At 41.5% G+C, this 18,143-nt stretch overlaps 1 protein-coding gene across 10 annotated transcripts in view; it reads right to left on the bottom strand.

The window, feature by feature from the left end:
* LOC109419233 (glutamate-gated chloride channel) overlaps window positions 1-18,143 on the bottom strand; it is a 239,451-nt gene that overhangs the window by 9,381 nt on the left and 211,927 nt on the right. For 3 of the 10 annotated variants that reach the window (XM_062858832.1, XM_062858833.1, XM_019693444.3), the window contains exons 7-12: window positions 14,030-14,266; window positions 13,726-13,860; window positions 13,343-13,660; window positions 12,567-12,688; window positions 12,386-12,510; window positions 3,850-3,882 (exon numbers count right to left, since the gene is read on the bottom strand). In XM_062858832.1, the coding sequence (XP_062714816.1) occupies window positions 3,850-3,882; window positions 12,386-12,510; window positions 12,567-12,688; window positions 13,343-13,660; window positions 13,726-13,860; window positions 14,030-14,266 (970 nt within the window). The remainder of the gene's footprint in view (window positions 1-3,849; window positions 3,883-12,385; window positions 12,511-12,566; window positions 12,689-13,342; window positions 13,661-13,725; window positions 13,861-14,029; window positions 14,267-18,143) is intronic. The other 7 variants (XM_062858838.1, XM_062858840.1, XM_062858839.1 and 4 more) reach the window with 3 other exon arrangements.

The following is an 18,143-nucleotide window of genomic DNA, read 5'->3' as shown; positions in this document are numbered from 1 at the left end:
AGGATTCTGCGAGAATCCTCGACAGGATTCTGCGAGAATCCTCGACAGGATTCTGCGAGAATCCTCGACAGGATTCTGCGAGAATCCTCGACAGGATTCTGCAAGAATCCTTGACAGAATTCTGCGAGAATCCTCAACAGGATTCTGCGAGAATCCTCGACAGGATTCTGCGAGAATCCTCGACAGGATTCTTTAAGAATCTTCGACAGGATTCTGTGAGAATCCTCGACAGGATTCTGCGAGAATCCTCGACAGGATTCTGCGAGAATCCTCGACAGGATTCTTTAAGAATCTTCGACAGGATTCTGTGAGAATCCTCGACAGGATTCTGCGAGAATCCTCGACAGGATTCTGCGAGAATCCTCGACAGGATTCTGCGAGAATCCTCGACAGGATTCTGCGAGAATCCTCGACAGGATTCTGCGAGAATCCTTGACAGGATTCTGTGAGAATCTTCGACAGGATTCTGCGAGAATCCTCGTCAGGATTCTGCGAGAATCCTCGACAGGATTCTGCAAGAATCCTTGACAGAATTCTGCGAGAATCCTCGACAGGATTCTGCGAGAAACTTTGACAGGGTTCTGCGAGAATCCTCGACAGGATTCTGCGAGAATCCTCGACAGGATTCTGCGAGAATCCTCGACAGGATTCTGCGAGAATCCTCGACAGGATTCTGCGAGAATCCTCGACAGGATTCTGCGAGAATCCTCGACAGGATTCTGCGAGAATCCTCGACAGGATTCTGCGAGAATCCTCGACAGGATTCTGCGAGAATCCTCGACAGGATTCTGCGAGATTCCTCGACAGGATTCTGCGAGAATCCTCGACAGGATTCTGCAAGAATCCTTGACAGAATTCTGCGAGAATCCTCAACAGGATTCTGCGAGAATCCTCGACAGGATTCTGCGAGAATCCTCGACAGGATTCTTTAAGAATCTTCGACAGGATTCTGTGAGAATCCTCGACAGGATTCTGCGAGAATCCTCGACAGGATTCTGCGAGAATCCTCGACAGGATTCTGCGAGAATCCTCGACAGGATTCTGCGAGAATCCTCGACAGGATTCTGCGAGAATCCTCGACAGGATTCTGCGAGAATCCTCGACAGGATTCTGCGAGAATCCTCGACAGGATTCTGCGAGAATCCTCGACAGGATTCTGCGAGAATCCTCGACAGGATTCTGCGAGAATCCTCGACAGGATTCTGCGAGAATCCACGACAGGATTCTGCGAGAATCCTCGACAGGATTCTGCGAGAATCCTCGACAGGATTCTGCGAGAATCCTCGACAGGATTCTGCGAGAATCCTCGACAGGATTCTGCGAGAATCCTCGACAGGATTCTGCGAGAATCCTCGACAGGATTCTGCGAGAATCCTCGACAGGATTCTGCGAGAATCCTCGACAGGATTCTGCGAGAATCCTCGACAGGATTCTGCGAGAATCCTCGACAGGATTCTGCAAGAATCCTTGACAGGATTCTGCGAGAATCCTCGACAGGATTCTGCGAGAATCCTTGACAGGATTCTGGGAGAATCTTCGACAGGATTCTGCGAGAATCCTCGTCAGGATTCTGCGAGAATCCTCGACAGGATTCTGCAAGAATCCTTGACAGAATTCTGCGAGAATCCTCGACAGGATTCTGCGAGAAACTTTGACAGGGTTCTGCGAGAATCCTCGACAGGATTCTGCGAGAATCCTCGACAGGATTCTGCGAGAATCCTCGACAGGATTCTGCGAGAATCCTCGACAGGATTCTGCGAGAATCCTCGACAGGATTCTGCGAGAATCCTCGACAGGATTCTGCAAGAATCCTTGACAGAATTCTGCGAGAATCCTCAACAGGATTCTGCGAGAATCCTCGACAGGATTCTGCGAGAATCCTCGACAGGATTCTTTAAGAATCTTCGACAGGATTCTGTGAGAATCCTCGACAGGATTCTGCGAGAATCCTCGACAGGATTCTGCGAGAATCCTCGACAGGATTCTTTAAGAATCTTCGACAGGATTCTGCGAGAATCCTCGACAGGATTCTGCGAGAATCCTCGACAGGATTCTGCGAGAATCCTCGACAGGATTCTGCGAGAATCCTCGACAGGATTCTGCGAGAATCCTCGACAGGATTCTGCGAGAATCCTCGACAGGATTCTGCAAGAATCCTTGACAGGATTCTGCGAGAATCCTCGACAGGATTCTGCGAGAATCCTTGACAGGATTCTGGGAGAATCTTCGACAGGATTCTGCGAGAATCCTCGTCAGGATTCTGCGAGAATCCTCGTCAGGATTCTGCGAGAATCCTCGACAGGATTCTGCAAGAATCCTTGACAGAATTCTGCGAGAATCCTCGACAGGATTCTGCGAGAAACTTTGACAGGGTTCTGCGAGAATCCTCGACAGGATTCTGCGAGAATCCTCGACAGGATTCTGCGAGAATCCTCGACAGGATTCTGCGAGAATCCTCGACAGGATTCTGCGAGAATCCTCGACAGGATTCTGCGAGAATCCTCGACAGGATTCTGCGAGAATCCTCGACAGGATTCTGCAAGAATCCTTGACAGAATTCTGCGAGAATCCTCAACAGGATTCTGCGAGAATCCTCGACAGGATTCTGCGAGAATCCTCGACAGGATTCTTTAAGAATCTTCGACAGGATTCTGTGAGAATCCTCGACAGGATTCTGCGAGAATCCTCGACAGGATTCTGCGAGAATCCTCGACAGGATTCTGCGAGAATCCTCGACAGGATTCTGCGAGAACCCTCGACAGGATTCTGCGAGAATCCTCGACAGGATTCTGTGAGAATCCACGACAGGTTGTTCCTTGGGATTTATACACAATCCCAAACGAGAATTATCTTGAGACTTGAATGGGATTCTCTTAGAAACGCTTGAAATTCGTGGAGCACCTTAAGTCTTTCTTAATTACAATTCAAATAAAAAAGCATGCAAAATCAACGGCTCTCAGTATCGGTTCGGAGAAACAAAAAAAAAAAAGGGTAAGAAAAGGGAACTAGATAAGGTAGAGCAAAAGTCGCGTGATTCCTAAGAGGTTGTTGGTAAAAATCATCTAAAACTGGGGGCCAAGGGATAGAAAACAATGCTCATATCAACTAATCGAAATCGGAAACCGGACAGAAAAACGGTGAGAAAAACGAAACCTAATAACGAAACTTGGTGCAATCTCTATAAAGTGTGTATTTAGGTATTTATTCTCAGCCATTGAAGCGAACTGCGCGCGATCAGCAGCATCACTGCACTATATGGTAGTATTGGTTAAATGTGTGTATGTGTGTAGAAAGCTATCGGTATGCGTGTGCGAGCGTGTAGCCGCGAGGATCTGTGTCTAATGCACGTCGGTGTTTGTGTAGTAGTGTGCGTGTTATCGGGGATTTAAAAATCAATTCAATTAGGAAAAAACCGTGAAACAGTTTCTATTAAATTGATTTTTGTGCAACTAACTTATTCGATCATTCGCTTTTAGAGTGTGTTAGAGTTGTTGCTTCTAGAGGGTACACACACTCGTGGAGAATGTGGGGTTGAATGGGCATGACGATGAGCGCACTTTTTACACATATGATGGGGATCAAGGAACCAAATGACATTGTTTAGATTTCAGTCAGTAGGGTCTTGTTCTAACTAAGAATCGCACCAATCACTAAATGAGTTTTATTTTTACAAACTAAAAAAAGAATATTTTTAAGGTAAGCTGTCAACCAACGTTAGAGGCTTGCTTCGATGTGGAGCAGAAGTGACAGAAACCACTAGGTCTAACTCGGTTCGACTAAGTTTGAGTTATGCAACGAAATCTGGGAAGAATATGGTTTTATATGGATTTATGTGGATCGTATATTTACCCCCTTCCGAAGCAGGGAACCTTCTTAAGTGGGCTACAGTCAGGTGGTTCGAAGGGAGGGGCGGAATAACAACAAAAATCAATTTAATTTAGACTTATACTAGGGAAATGGAAAGCGTAATGGGCAATTTATTTTAAAACTAGATAATAACAATGTAAAAGTTTGAGAGAGATAAATTTGGAATGCGCATAAATGGTCAAAAAAAGAAGCGTGTAGGTTAGACTGGTCCAAAATACATAGAAATAGTAAATCAACACCTTGCTGTAGTTACTGAATAAAGCCATACATAGTAATGTTTCCTAATTTTTCGTTAGTTCATACTGAACAGTAGCAATTGATCTTGAGATCCATTTGGACCACCCTAATTTCACATTATTGAAAAAAAAAATGGTCAAAAAATATGAAGAAACTTTCCCGAAGACAACATATAGAGTTATTCCCGCTGAGACCGGCCCACTATTTACACCTTGTCTTCAGAAATGTTTTAGGTGGCGTTTTTCTGAAAGTCCTCGCTAAAAAAGTAAGGAAAATGCACTTGGTTACTCAAATTGATGGACCTCCCGTTAGATGGAGCCACAACAGTTTTTGCAGACCCCTCGATTTTGGTCAAATGGTGACTCAGTGATTGTTCAAGTCCTTCAGGGATTTCTCCATATAGATATTCCTTCCAGAATTCCGCAAAAGATTGCTCCAATAATTCCATCTGGAATTATTCGAAGCACTTCTGCAGGAACATCTTCTAGAAAAAAAAGGCATTCTTCCAGAAAATTTTACTTGACATTATTCAAAAATTATGCCAGGGATTTCTTTAAAAAATGTACAAAAATCTTTTAGGAGTTAATCCAAGTATTCCTTCATAATTCATCCAGAAATTAGGTACTGCAAGAATTTCTCCAGGGATTGCCCTGCGAATTTCTCTGGGATTCATTCAGGAACAACGTCTAGGATTATTTTAAAAATGCCTTCAAGAACTCGTTTTGGGATTCCTTCAGGAATTCCTCTTGGAATTCTTTCAGAAACTCCTCCAGGAATTAACCCAAGACTACTTTCAGGAACTGTTCAGAGATTTTCTAAGGAATTCCTGTTGGGATTGCTTCCGATATTCCTCCTGGGGTTTCTTCAGGAACTCATTCACGGATTCCTTCAGGAACTGCCACAGGGATTCCTCCAAAAGTCTCTCCACGTACTCTTTTTAGGATTCCTTCAGAATTTTAGCGTTTTCTTTAGTTCTTCGTCCTTGGATTTCTTCAGGAATTCTTCATGGGATTCCTCCAAGAATTCCACTAGAGAATCCTCTAGAAGTTCCAACAGGAAATCTTCCAGGATTCCTCTGGGAATTCCTGCATAAATTCCTCTTAAAACTTCTACAGGGATTCGTCTTAGAATTCCTCTAAGAGATCCTCCAGAAATTCCTACTGGTTCCTCTAGAGATAACTCAAGGAATTCCTCAAGAGATTCTTCCAGGAATTCCTACATGAATTCTTTCAGGGATTCCTTCTGGGATTCCTCCTGAAAGTGCTCCAGTGGTTCTTTTAAGAAAATCCTCTAGGGGTTCCTCTAGCCTTCAGGAATTCCTCTCCAGGAATTTCTCTAGATATTTCTCAAGGAATTTCTTTAGAGATTCCTCTACGAATTTCTACAGGCTAGTCTAGAATTTCTCCAGAGGTTCTTCCAAGAATTTATTCAGAATTTCCTCTAGGGATTGCTCTAGGAATTTCTTTAGAAATACCTGCAGGCATTCCTCAAGAAGTTCCTCCATAGATTTCTGTAGGGATTCTTGTAGGCATTCCTCCAGGATTCCATTTGGGGAGTTCTCCTCTAATAGCTTTAGGAATTCCACCAGGAATTACCCCAGGAATTTCTTCATAAATTACTTCAGGGTGTCATCCAGGAATTCCTTCAAATATTACTACGGAAACTTCTCTAGGAAATCCTCTTGGGATTCATTCAAACATTTTCCCAGGATTTCCTCCCGGAGTTTATCCTGGAATTATTCCTAGAATTCTTCCAGGGACACCTGCATGAATCCTCCAGGAAATCCTCCAGGTATTCCTCCAGGCATTCCTCCATGCATTTCTCGAGGGAATTCTCTAGAAATTCCATCATTCCTCCAGGAATTCCTCCAGGTATTTCTTCAGGAATTCCTGCATGGATTGTTTCAGAAATTCTATCAGGTTTTTTTTCCAGGGTTGCCTTCAAGAATTTATCCAGAAATTTCTCCTCCAGATATTCCTCCAGGAATTCCTCTGCGAATTCCTCTAGGAATCTCTTTAGAAATTTATCCAGTGATTCCCTTTCAGATTCCTCCAAGAATTCTTTCAGAAATTCCATCAAGAATTCATCCGGGAATTCCTCCATACATTTCTCTAGGTTTTTTTTTCAGAAATTTCTTCAGGGATTCCTCTCAGAATTCCTCTAGAGATTCCTCCAGGAATTCATTCAGATCTTCCTCCAGGAATTCTTCCAGGGATAGTTCCATGAAATTTTAGTGGTTTCACCAGCAATTCCTCCTGGGATTCCGCCAGGAATTTGTCCTGAAGTTCCTCCAGGCATTCCTCCTGAGGTTTCTCCAGAAACTACTTCAGGGGTTCCTCCGGGGGTTTTTTTCTAAGAATTCCCCCAGGAACTCTTCAAAGAATTCTCCAGGAATTTCTTTGAAGATTCCTCCACGAATTCCTCAGAAGGGTTTCTTTAGAATGGTCATTAGGCCGAATGGTCATCAGGCCGAATGGTCATTGGGTCTTCTTCTTGCCGTTACGTCCCCACTGAGACAAAGCCTGCTTCTCAGCTTAGTGTTCTATGAACACTTCCACAGTTATTAACTGAGAGCTTCCTCTGCAAATGACCATTTTGCATGTGTGTATCGTGTGACAGGCACGAATATACTTTATTGATGCTGAATCCAGGGATGGGAACACTCACTTGGAAAGAGTTACATTCACTTGGTGTTTTCTCAGCTCAGAAGCATGCTATCGAAAAACAATGTATAGAGCACTTTTACCTTGTGGTTTTATCTAAAACTTTGCCGAATACATTAAGGATCGCACACGCATACCAAAGTCGTGAGAGGGCTATGAAGGCGAGTCTCCACGAGGTAAATGTAAATTACACTCACCTCGTGGAGAGTTGCCTTCAACGCTCTGTCACGACTTTGAAATGCGTGTGCGACCCTTACTTTATTCGGGAAAGTTTGAGATAAAATCACAAGGTAAAAGTGCTTCATACATTGTTTTTCGATAGCATGCTTCTGAGCTGAGAAAACACCAAGTGAATGTAACTCTTTCCAAGTGAGTGTTCCCATCCCTGGCTGAATCTACTGATATTTTACCCATAGATTTTTCCTTCTTTTAAATATAGGCTGTTCTTTCTAGTATCATTGCTAAAATAGTTTTTGGCAAAAAATGTTGGAAAAGGTAAAAACAACGGCTAACTTTCAATTCGTCCTGATGACCATTCGGTCTAATGACCATTCGGCCTAATGGCCTTCCGCCTAATGACCTCCGGCCTAATGACCCAGCATCCTTTGGAAATATCTCCAGGGATTCCTCCCAGATGTGCTCTAGGAAACCCTTTAGCAATTAATCGAGGGATTCCTTCATAATTTCTTCCAGAGTTTGCTCCAGGAATTCATCCTGGAATTTCACCAGGAATTTCTTCTGGAATTCCTCCAGAAAATCTTCAAATTATTCCTTCAGAAAATTCCTCCAGGGATTCCTCCACGAATTCATTTAGCGATTTCTCCAGGGATTCCGCCAAGAATTTGTCCAGAAGTTTCTCCAGGATTTCCTCCACCGATTCCTTTAGGAACTGCTTCAGGGATTTCTCCAGGAATTCCTCCAGGAATATCTCTTTAAGAATTCCTCTGAGGATTCCTCCAGGAATTCGTTCAGAAACTCCTCCAAGGATTCATCCAGAAATTTGTCAAGGAACTCCTCGAGGAATTCCTCAAGCGATTTCTTTAGAAATTTCTCCCGGGGTTGCACCCATAATTGCTCTTAGGAATCCACCAGGAATTCATGCAGGGATTCCTTCATGTATGTTTTCATAAGTTCCATTCGGGATTGCTACAGGGATTACTACAGGTATACCTGCAGGAATTCCTCCAGGGATTTCTCCAGAAGTTCCATCATGGATTGCTATGAGAGTTCTGTAGCGATTCCTTCAGAAATTCTTCTCGGGATCTTTTCAAAAACTTATTCAGGGGTTTGCTCAGAAAATTCAGAAATCCGTCCATCATATTTTCCAGGGATTCACCAAGAATTTTTCCAGGATTACCTGAAGATGTTTTGAATTACTAGAAGGATTTCTAAAGGAGTTACTCCAGCAATTTGTTTTGGAATTCTTCAAGATAATTTAAGAGGGATACTGGAGCTAGGAAATTCTCCAAGAAATCATCCAGGAATTACATATTTCAAAATTATCTCCGAGAAATCTTTAATGGGTTTGTTCACTATTCTCCGTGGTTCGTGGGCTAGAAGGACCTTCCGAACTTCGTAGAACTTCGTTCACTGCACCGTTTCACACGCTGGTCCAATTTCCCCGTCAACTACCGTTCTTTCCAACTCAAATACCAAAAGTTATTCACGCAACTTGATTCGCGAGCAAGAAAACGTAGAACTTTATTTAACTGGTGCAAGGTAAACTCTAATTTTATTAGCACACGCGGCGATCCGTATAAACAACTTTATTGCCTGGCGATCTATTGGCTACTACTCGATCATTCCAAATTGTACATAATTTAGATAAGTTTCAATCATATGTGTGTGTAATTTACCGTGATCTTTCTCTGTGTTGTGTAATCATTTTTATCAGTGTTATCAATAAATGGATAGGCGTACAATATTTAGTGTTCTGTGTGTTAGTTGTGTGTATAACAGTTAAGTTTTAACCTATTTATTCCTAGCTTTAGGTTTTAATAATATTAATTAAGTTTACTTCGAATTCAACATTATAAATCGGTTAACAGGGTTCATCCACAGATTTATGCATCGATGCATTCTTTCAAGAATATCCCCTGCAGCCCCTGCGAAGTACTTTCTTCAGAAATTCGTTCTGTGATCCTTTCAGGAATATATCCTGTGTTTCTTTCACAGTCACTGTGCTGCCGTGAATCGCAGCTGCATGAATAAAAATACATAGTTTGTTCAGTAAAATTAAAAAACAACACCAAGTCAGATTGTCCCATAATGATATGTAATCGCAAGTCAGTCCCATTACAAACTTAAGTACCCTGCAGTACAAAACTTAACACTGTTTTAGCCTGTTTAATATTTTTCACTGTTACGTTATCACGTTTGAAACAATGTGTGAAAGTTTCATGATGATCGCAGAAAATTCCAATTCATGGCGATTTTTCTAAGTTTCACATACAAATCGAATTTGAAAACTTCAGAGTCCATTTTCTCAGTGCCTACTTTTTGCAGATGGGACTGACTTGCGATTCACAGTCACTGTGACTTACTTTAAACATAAAAATACTTACATGCTGGAAGAGCTTTCAGACATTTCTCTAGGAAATCCATCAGCAATTCACCCAGAGAAGACTCTTTCGGAATTCTCCCAGGGTTTCCTCCCGGAATTTTTCTAGAAAATGCACCACGAGTTCCTCTAGGAATTCCTTCTTAAATTACACCACATTAATTTTTGAATACATTCTCGCTATTCGTCCAGGAATTTCTTCAAGTGCATTCCAGGATTTTTTCAAGAATTCCACCATTTGAAAATTCTCCGGAAATACTTCCAAGAATTTCTTCAAGAATTTATCCAGAGATTAGAAATTCTTACAGGGTCACCTGAAAGGTTTCCTTCAGCGACAGTTTCAAGGCTTTTAAAGAATACCTTCAAAAGTTCGTCCAAGAATCCTTCCGGGGGATTACGTCAATTGACATTTCTATAAGATTATGTTCTAAGATGAGTATATGCAGTATTGGAGTATATAAAACTGTCTACAAGGAAATTCCGGCAAGGATGTACTCGGAATAATATAAATGAAGGTTTATTACGCGGGAATTTAAAAATTTGGATTGCGGTGCGGATATTACGCGCAGTGGGCGATCCCCGCATAGAACAAAAGTCACACAGCATGCGTTGGTTCCAAAATGTTTTGAGGGTGGTATCACATTTCGTGGAATGTCATCTCCCGGAATGCCATTTCCCGGAGTAACATTTCCCGGAATGACACATTTCCCGGAATCGTGTGAAGTGTCATCGTCGGTTCCATGAAACTCTGATAAAACAATTTTTATCTATTCCGAGGACTTTTACTGCAAATCCAACCATATTTGAAGCAGGTCCTTGTTGGATTTCGTTAAGGGCATGATTTTATTCGATAATCGATAATAATCATAGACATGAAATCCACTACTTTGATAGGCAGGTCCAGATTAAGGATTTTGGTGGCCCGGGGCCGGAGCGGATGTGGAGGCCCCTCGGAGGTATAAGGGAGCATCCATTGAGTACGTCACGCAAAAATTGGGAATTTTCGACCCCCCCACCCCCTTCGTACGGGTTTTTTCCAATATCTAATACATTGCTTGTCACACTTTCACAAACCCCCACTCCCCCCTAAGACCGTGACGTACTTAATGAATGGCCCCTAAATGCGATTTGCAAATGAGTTTTTCTTTGTTTTCGAACAGTACTTGAGCAAACTGAAAAATAAAGTTAACCCTCTAATACCCAAATTTTTGATTTTGATCTAAATATCATTTTTCGTCATCTAAAATCGATTTAAACATGTTTTGGAAGATGATTCTTTTTAATTCTCGATTTCGTGAATTTCAGTTTTTGATTTTTCTAATTTTTATTTTTGAACATCCCCAAACTTTTATATTTTTCCTGGAAGCCAATCTGGGCAACGGATTTTTTGAGATGAAAACATTTTGAGATTTTATGATTATTGTTGAAATATAAATATTTTAATTTTTTTCACAGAAAATTTTATTTTCCGTGTAATTTAAAGGAAAATAACTTTAGAGTGTATTCGATTCCTTTAGACTATCAAACAAGGATAGAATGATTTGGGAAAAATTTAAAATATGTTAATTGTAGCGATTCAATACAAAATAAACAATGACTTCTAAAAGGTGACTAAAACATCAATTTTTCAATGATTTTTTAAAAATGTTAATACGCTATAAAATACACCAAAAACCATTTTGAGATGTACAGAACAGTCCTAAATATCAGACAAAAATATAAAAAAATGATTTTCCACGAAACAAAAATTACAAAAATGCTCAAACTATACCCCGTCTAAAGGCGGAATTGGGTATTAAGAGACGAATGCCGAGTACGGTAAAGTCTCTCTAAACAAAAAAAAAAAAAAAAAATTGGGTATTAGAGGGTTAATGTTTGAAAAGCAGAAACGGTTTTTGTGGGGGCCCCTAAAATGTGGGGGCCCTGGCCTCCTCGCCCCCTTAGATCCGGCCCTGTAGATAGGACAGGAGAATCTCCCGAACCAGATCGACTTTGGTAGGAAAAATATGTATAATTTCATTCAAACGACTGAATCCTATGGCATCGCGCTCAATGAGAGTATATTACAGGTGGGGAAGAAGAAGAGATGGCTATGTATTAGTAAGCAAAGAAAAAAGTAAACACAAATAGAGACGTCACTATTTGACAAGCGTTCTTATGGAAGCTCGCTTTGCTTGTAGTAGTGACATGGTTTGCACCAAACACGGATCTCACGCACACGAAGTGTCTCTTCCACACCTTCATTAGACTCTCATTGCATCGCGCTCCTTGACTGTCACAGTAAATAAGTCAAAATTATATGTCAAAATCAATGGAAACTCTTTAAATTTTTCGAAGCGCTTATAATTTCATCATCTTTTCCAGGGTTTCACCTAAGATTTTTTCCAGGACTACCTGAAGATGTCTTGAATTACTTGAAGGATTTCTAGAGGAATTCCTCCAGCAATTTGTATTGGAATTCTTTGAGATAATTTCCCGACTCCCCAGGCCCCCCTCTGGCTACGCCAATGACGACAAGGGAGAGGTTTTCCTAATTTTGGTAAAGAGCAGAGGGGCGCCTTGTGTACATCGGTGTTCAACCCCCAAAACCCCTCCCTTGTGCACGGGATTGGTCTTGTATGTGTTGTTCATGGCGACTGATGCAGACTCTTTGGTTTGTCGTCGTGGTCCGAATGAGTTAACATCGTAGTAACATTCGTAGGCATGACTTCTTTTAGAAATTGTTGCAAGATTTGAAATTCTTCGACATTTAATTTTTCCATGCATGTTTGAACCAGTCTAGTGTAGATAGATTTGTGAAATTTGTGTAATTGTTTATTTTTGTTGTGAGCTGAACTGCGGAGGAGTGCTGTTTTGAGAGTTTGACAGTTGGCTGAACCTGAAGTTGATGTCATGGTTTTGAGTGGTGCTTTTGAGTTTTGACAGCGCTCTGAACAACAGAATGTCGAAAGAGAATGTCACATTTAGAGAATAGGTATCACATCTAGTTGTGAGAAAGTGGTTGTGTTTCGATTCGAAAGAAAAGGGGAAATTGAGCTTTGGCTCGCGCTTGACCTACCTTGTGGGGAACCGGGACCACCAGGTCCGGCAGCAGTTGGGCCTCTTGGGGGGTTGCATGTGCACCTCGCACTGCCTTAGCTTTTCCATGGCCATGGGATCACCCGGGTGACGAACCAAGGGTTTCTACAAATGAAAGCAAAGTTACTCGGGGCAAGTGACAGCTGCCGAACGTCATGTACCATCGCGAAGGTGGCGTTGCTGTCGGTGTCCAGCAGGTCGGACGCCGCGTCCAGGCTGACCTGTTCCATCTCGCGCCGTTTCTTCTTCATATTCTCCCGTTGAATGTCCGCAGCCCTGTCCGCTTCGAGTGCGCATGAATGACAAGAGAACGGGGCGACAAGACAGAGACAAGAAGCGCACAAGAATTTATGTGTTCCACCAAGACGCAGTGGGTCGCGTTCGCGCGAATCGGATTTTTTTGTTTGTTTGTTGTTTGTTTTTAGTGTTTGACAGTTTGGCAATTACAGTGTTACGAGTAAGAGTGTTTCGTGTCAAGGACAAACATTCAAGTGTCAAACAGTGTTTACGTGGCGTTACAAGTTTTGGTTTTACAGACAGCAAAAATTAATTATAGTAATCGGTGATGTTAACATAATTAATTATATGCGCATATTTTTGGGCGTCATTCCAAGAACGGGACAAAGAACGGGAGATTAACGTTTTCAGCGCGAGTCGGTTTTTGATTGGTTGGTTGGTTTGTTGGTTGGTGTTCGAATTCCAGATTGTTGATTTTTGATATTTTTTGTTCAAGAGGGGTAGTAATTCGGTAGTAAGCGAGCGGTGTGGATGATGATGTGAAATGAAGGGAAAAGAAATAAACAGAAACCGAAAATTGCAGGTGAAGTCAGTATCATAAAGTTATTAGAGTTTGCCTACGAACTAGCATCTACGGTAATAAATGGTTATTCCAAAGATAATAACAACAGTTATGCAGCCTTGGGATCGAGCTACCAACCTGAACGGGACGCATAGTTAACAAGAGCGAACTCTAGCAAAGCGCCGAAGACGAACGTTAGACATACGCCGGTCCACACGTCGATGGCCTTAGTGTAGGACACCGGCGGAAGCGATGCGTTGATACCGGACGTCTGGGTGGCCATGGTTAGTAGCGTGGTGACTCCGAGCGATACCCGGGCCGGTACTGCGCCTTGGTCGAGCCAGAAGGACACCCACGAGACGATGACCAACATGCAGCAGGGAATGTAGATCTGGATCAGATAGTACGAGAACTCTCGCTTGAACAGGAGATCAACTTTGAGGCAACTGTATTCACCTAAAATGAAAAAAAGAACGTTAGTAGTGGACAAAGGGTTCCTCTACAGAATGATCAGCACTTACCAGTATTGGTTTTGCTGTTACAGTAATCAGTTAAGAATTTCTCCAGTGTGAAGCGTGGTAGGTGTAAGTTCTTCACCACCTGTACCGGGTCGCCTTCCTTCCAAAGGAACACCAAATCAGCGGTTGTCCAGCCATCTGTGGAAAAATGTGTTAAATTGTGAATGGAGGATCTCGGGGTCACCAGTATGTGATCGACTTTTCCCACACAAATCGTTCAAGTCCAGGCTCAAAAGTCTTCATCGTGTTCCACCGAAACTGAATCTTCCCCATTTTGCTTCTTGTCACAAAGCCCACAAATACTTACAGCTAGCCATTCGGAGCGAGCAGACCTGCCTATCCAGCGGGTACAGCTTCAGGTTCATCGGACAGGCCAACGTCAGCGAGATTCGTATACTGTACAGCACGGAACCGTACGGGAAGATCCGAATGTACACGTTCGGCATGATGATGTTGTGGAAGTGGCCTTCCTTCTCGTTCGAGAAGAACAAATCCGGCATCCAGACGCGGTTGGCCTCGGTTAGTGTCAGATACTTGAGGCGGCCTGTGAAATAGAGTTTGGGCAAAAATAGTTACTGTAATAACTGAAGATGTCAAGGGCTGAATTCGAGACAGTTAAAATGACCCAAACAATCCCAAAAATGTTTTTATGCAATTCAGTATCATAATTTCTATTTTATTTAACTCATTTTGGTATGATAATGGCCAACTTTTCCAATCTGGTGTATAATGCAACTGAAATGAGTTGCATAATGAAAAATAGTTGCATAATGTTCATAATGCAACTCATTTGAGTTGCATTATGAACATTATGCAACTCAAATGAGTTGCATTATGAAAAAATCATTGCATAAAATTTTGTATGGAACTCGTTGCAAAACTAGATTTTTTCAGCACTCTTCGTATTTATCCAACTCGGCAAGCCACGTTGGATAAATGTACGACTCGTGCTGCAAAAATCAACTTTTTGCAACTCGTTGCATAAATAACTATTACAATGCACGTTTGTCTTCAAGGAGGTTCAGTTGTTCAATGAAGCGGAAATGGTTAAAAAGCAGTTATTCAGCTGTCATTGTTACTTGGGTAGTTGTCAATTTCTGTTTCAGCCTTGAATAATCAGCTCATTGTACTGTGATACCCCTATCATGTTTCTAAACTCACATACAACACTTTGAATACACAACCGCACATTATCTTTCGAATGCTTTGATGTGTTATCCTTAAATTTATAGCTTTAGGTGTACACATATAGTGCACGTATTCACATAGTCATAACACTACATGGGAACTGTACGAAGAAGATTCTCAACCCGCAGAACTTGGCAATTTCCACATCATAAATATCATCGGTTCAACTCGAGAGAAACGCACGTCACAACGACCACCGCACCGCAGCATCCTTGAACAGCCGGGGGGAAATTTGATATTTTATTTATTGCTTTTCAACCAGTTTCAACCCATCACGATCTGCTGTCTGCCCAAGTTATGCCCCAACCAAAGCCCCATCAGCCCCAGCACACCATCACCATATAGGAGGCAGACAGGTTGTGGTTTTGTGCGTAACAACAGGTCCTTATCGACAGGAAGTGGGTTCCGTTCCCTCTCTCTCTCTGTCGAAGTGCGTGCATGTATCTGTTTTGAAACGGTTACATCGCTGCCGTTCTCATCAGAAGCGTAGCGCCACCGCGCTGCGCTATCACCCACTTCACAATTGTTGTGGGATGAGTGGTGAGCGCCGGAACACCGAACCAATTTCCGACAGTTTCGATGATGTGTTGGATGGTTTTAGTACTTTGCAACCCGAGTAACAATCAGCATGCCTTGAAGATTTATTCATATTTCATTCTGGTTTTATACGGGCATGTGAAAATGTTGTTGGTTCTATATTAATTTTATGTGATAGTTTTTTTTCTTTGCACCTCTTAAACCTCTTAAACACATTAGCTAAAGACTTGCAAATAGGGTCTTGAACTATTTGGGCAGGTGTACTTATTTTGGGCAATTGCCATAGCGACTAAGTCAATTTTAAACCTAATAATTTAATTTTTGGCACACGGTGAGATACGTACAGTATCTAGCCCTATACAAAAAATCAAATCAATTGGTATAAAATTGACTTAGTTATAGCGGCAGGTGCCCAAAATAGGTACACCTGCCCAGATGATACTAGGCATATACAAGAAATATTCAAGTTTTATGACAGTTTTACAGCGAGTTGTCCTGAGTCTTGTAGGTTGACCGAGATTTTCTCAAAACCCACTTGAAAATAATGGTTACTTGGCTATCTGGATCTATCTGATCATTCTCGCAGAAACCAGGCCGCCATTTACATAGAGCCGGGGATTTAAATATTTCGCCTATTCGCTAGGCTAGAATATGATAAAATAGGCTGAAATCCACTTTGGTTGGGTTAAATTGATGGCCTCCTCGCTGGCCAAGGGGCTGAAAGGTGACAAAAATGACGATTTTTCATGATATTTCACCTAATTTATTGCGCAATATCTCAAAAATTCATGGTGCAACTTGTTCATAACTTTACTTTTCCATTGAGAGAAAGTAGATGCCCTTCTTTTGAAATTGGGGTGTTTCTTAAATGTCTAAGATTTAGCCGTCATTTTGAGTTTTATCATTAAATCGCGAAGTCCTGTGGATTACACTGGAAATGCCATCTGGGGAATCCTCCAGGAACTCCTTCTGCAGATTCCACGATAAATTTTATCAGGAGATTCCTCCGGCAATTGATTCTGTCGATTATTTCAGGCATACCATCAAGAGGAATAGTTTGATAAGGTACACCGGGGCAAGTTGAAACGGGTGGGGCAATATGAAACACGAAGTTTTGAAATAGATTTCAATACAGTTTGGAAATTTATCCTTCGCTAAAAGATTGTTTAAATCAAAAACTATGTGTTATGGCGATCGAACTGTTTATCATCATTAGAAAACATCATGTTAACCCGCTGTTTCATCTTGCCCCACCCGTTTCAACTTGCCCCGGTGTACCTTACATTAAATTTGCTCAAATTTGACCTGATAACATCTTAAGATGTGTTAATTTCACCTACGAAATTTCATGTGGATCGGTGCAGTACTTTTAGTTGTAGCAATGAAGGAGTAGAATGTGCGCCATTGAATTTTGTACAGCCCCTAGTTTTGCTTGTCAGCGCTGTAAATCGATGCGCTATCAACAATTTTATAGTCGAAACATGTATTGGAACTGAACGTGATTTTATCCCCTCAGGCAGCAAATAGTCATCACCCTTTATTGTTTTTTTGCTAGGTTTCTAGCTGCACTCTGAATAGAGTTGAAACCTCTACACTAGACTCGAAGATAGAAAAGAGTACGTAATCTTTCAGAAGCAGTTTGCCAGCCGTACGCGGAAAATGATATCCATTAAGACACTGTTGCAAACTGACTCAAAAAGTTACGGTAGAAGATTGGAAAGTTTTCAATTGGTCAGTCAGTCAGGATTTGTCTATGCAGTGTTATGGTCACACAATTTGTGTTTGTCTTGTTTGATTTTGTGGTATAGTTCCGTTCAATATGTATTTCTCCTCGTTAAGTCAGTTGTCATATGTTTTTTTTTTTCATCGAGTCAATCGAACCCCGTATGTTAAATTATAGTCGATGCTGTGTCAAATTGATTTCTTGATTTTGCTAATCGTTTTCTACTTCTCTGTGTTCATCTCTTGTGTCCTTAAATTATCATCGATTCAAAACTCACAGAAACATGTAACTAAACTTCTGATATTTTTCTGTTGTTAATACCATCTAAGAGATAGACAAATATACGCCAAGTTGGTCAGTTGATCGCAATAAAATTTTAAAATAATAAAGATTGCTTCTTGTACCGACTTTTTCGAACCCTCTAAGCAGAATACCCTCTTCGAATGAGTGTAATCAGTTTCGTACCTTTTGGTTCCGCCCGAGTTGCTTATCCTTTGACAGACACGCGTATTTCGACTACCACTTGTAATCTTCCTCAGTGGATAACTGACACCGAGGAAGATAACAAGTGGTAGTCGAAATACGCGTACCTGTCAAAGGATAAGCAACTCGGGCGGAACCAAAAGGTACGAAACTGATTACACTCATTCGAAAAAAAAAATTGCTGGTCAACTATTATGTATTCATCCCCCTACAAATACTATGAAAAATATTCAAATTCGATCAATTGTCCTATCGGTCCTACCTAGATAAACCATGTCATTTTCTGAAGTGCAGCCTAGAAATGTCAACCTAGTCATGCACAAGTAACGTTGTTCAGTTAATAAAAGCAGTCAGTTTTTGTCCAAAATGTCACGTCGAACGCATTGACGTCAACAATGCGTTTAAGTGTTCGCACGTTAGCTTCGAATCTATCAGCACAATTAACTGCTGCAAATCTCCTTCCCACTATAAATTCTTCGGTCGATTTTAA

The sequence above is a fragment of the Aedes albopictus genome, chromosome 3 (genome assembly GCF_035046485.1).
Source record: "Aedes albopictus strain Foshan chromosome 3, AalbF5, whole genome shotgun sequence".
NCBI lineage: Eukaryota > Metazoa > Arthropoda > Insecta > Diptera > Culicidae > Aedes > Aedes albopictus.
Note: the sequence above shows the minus strand (reverse complement) of the source record. Positions and strands in the feature narration are given on the sequence as shown.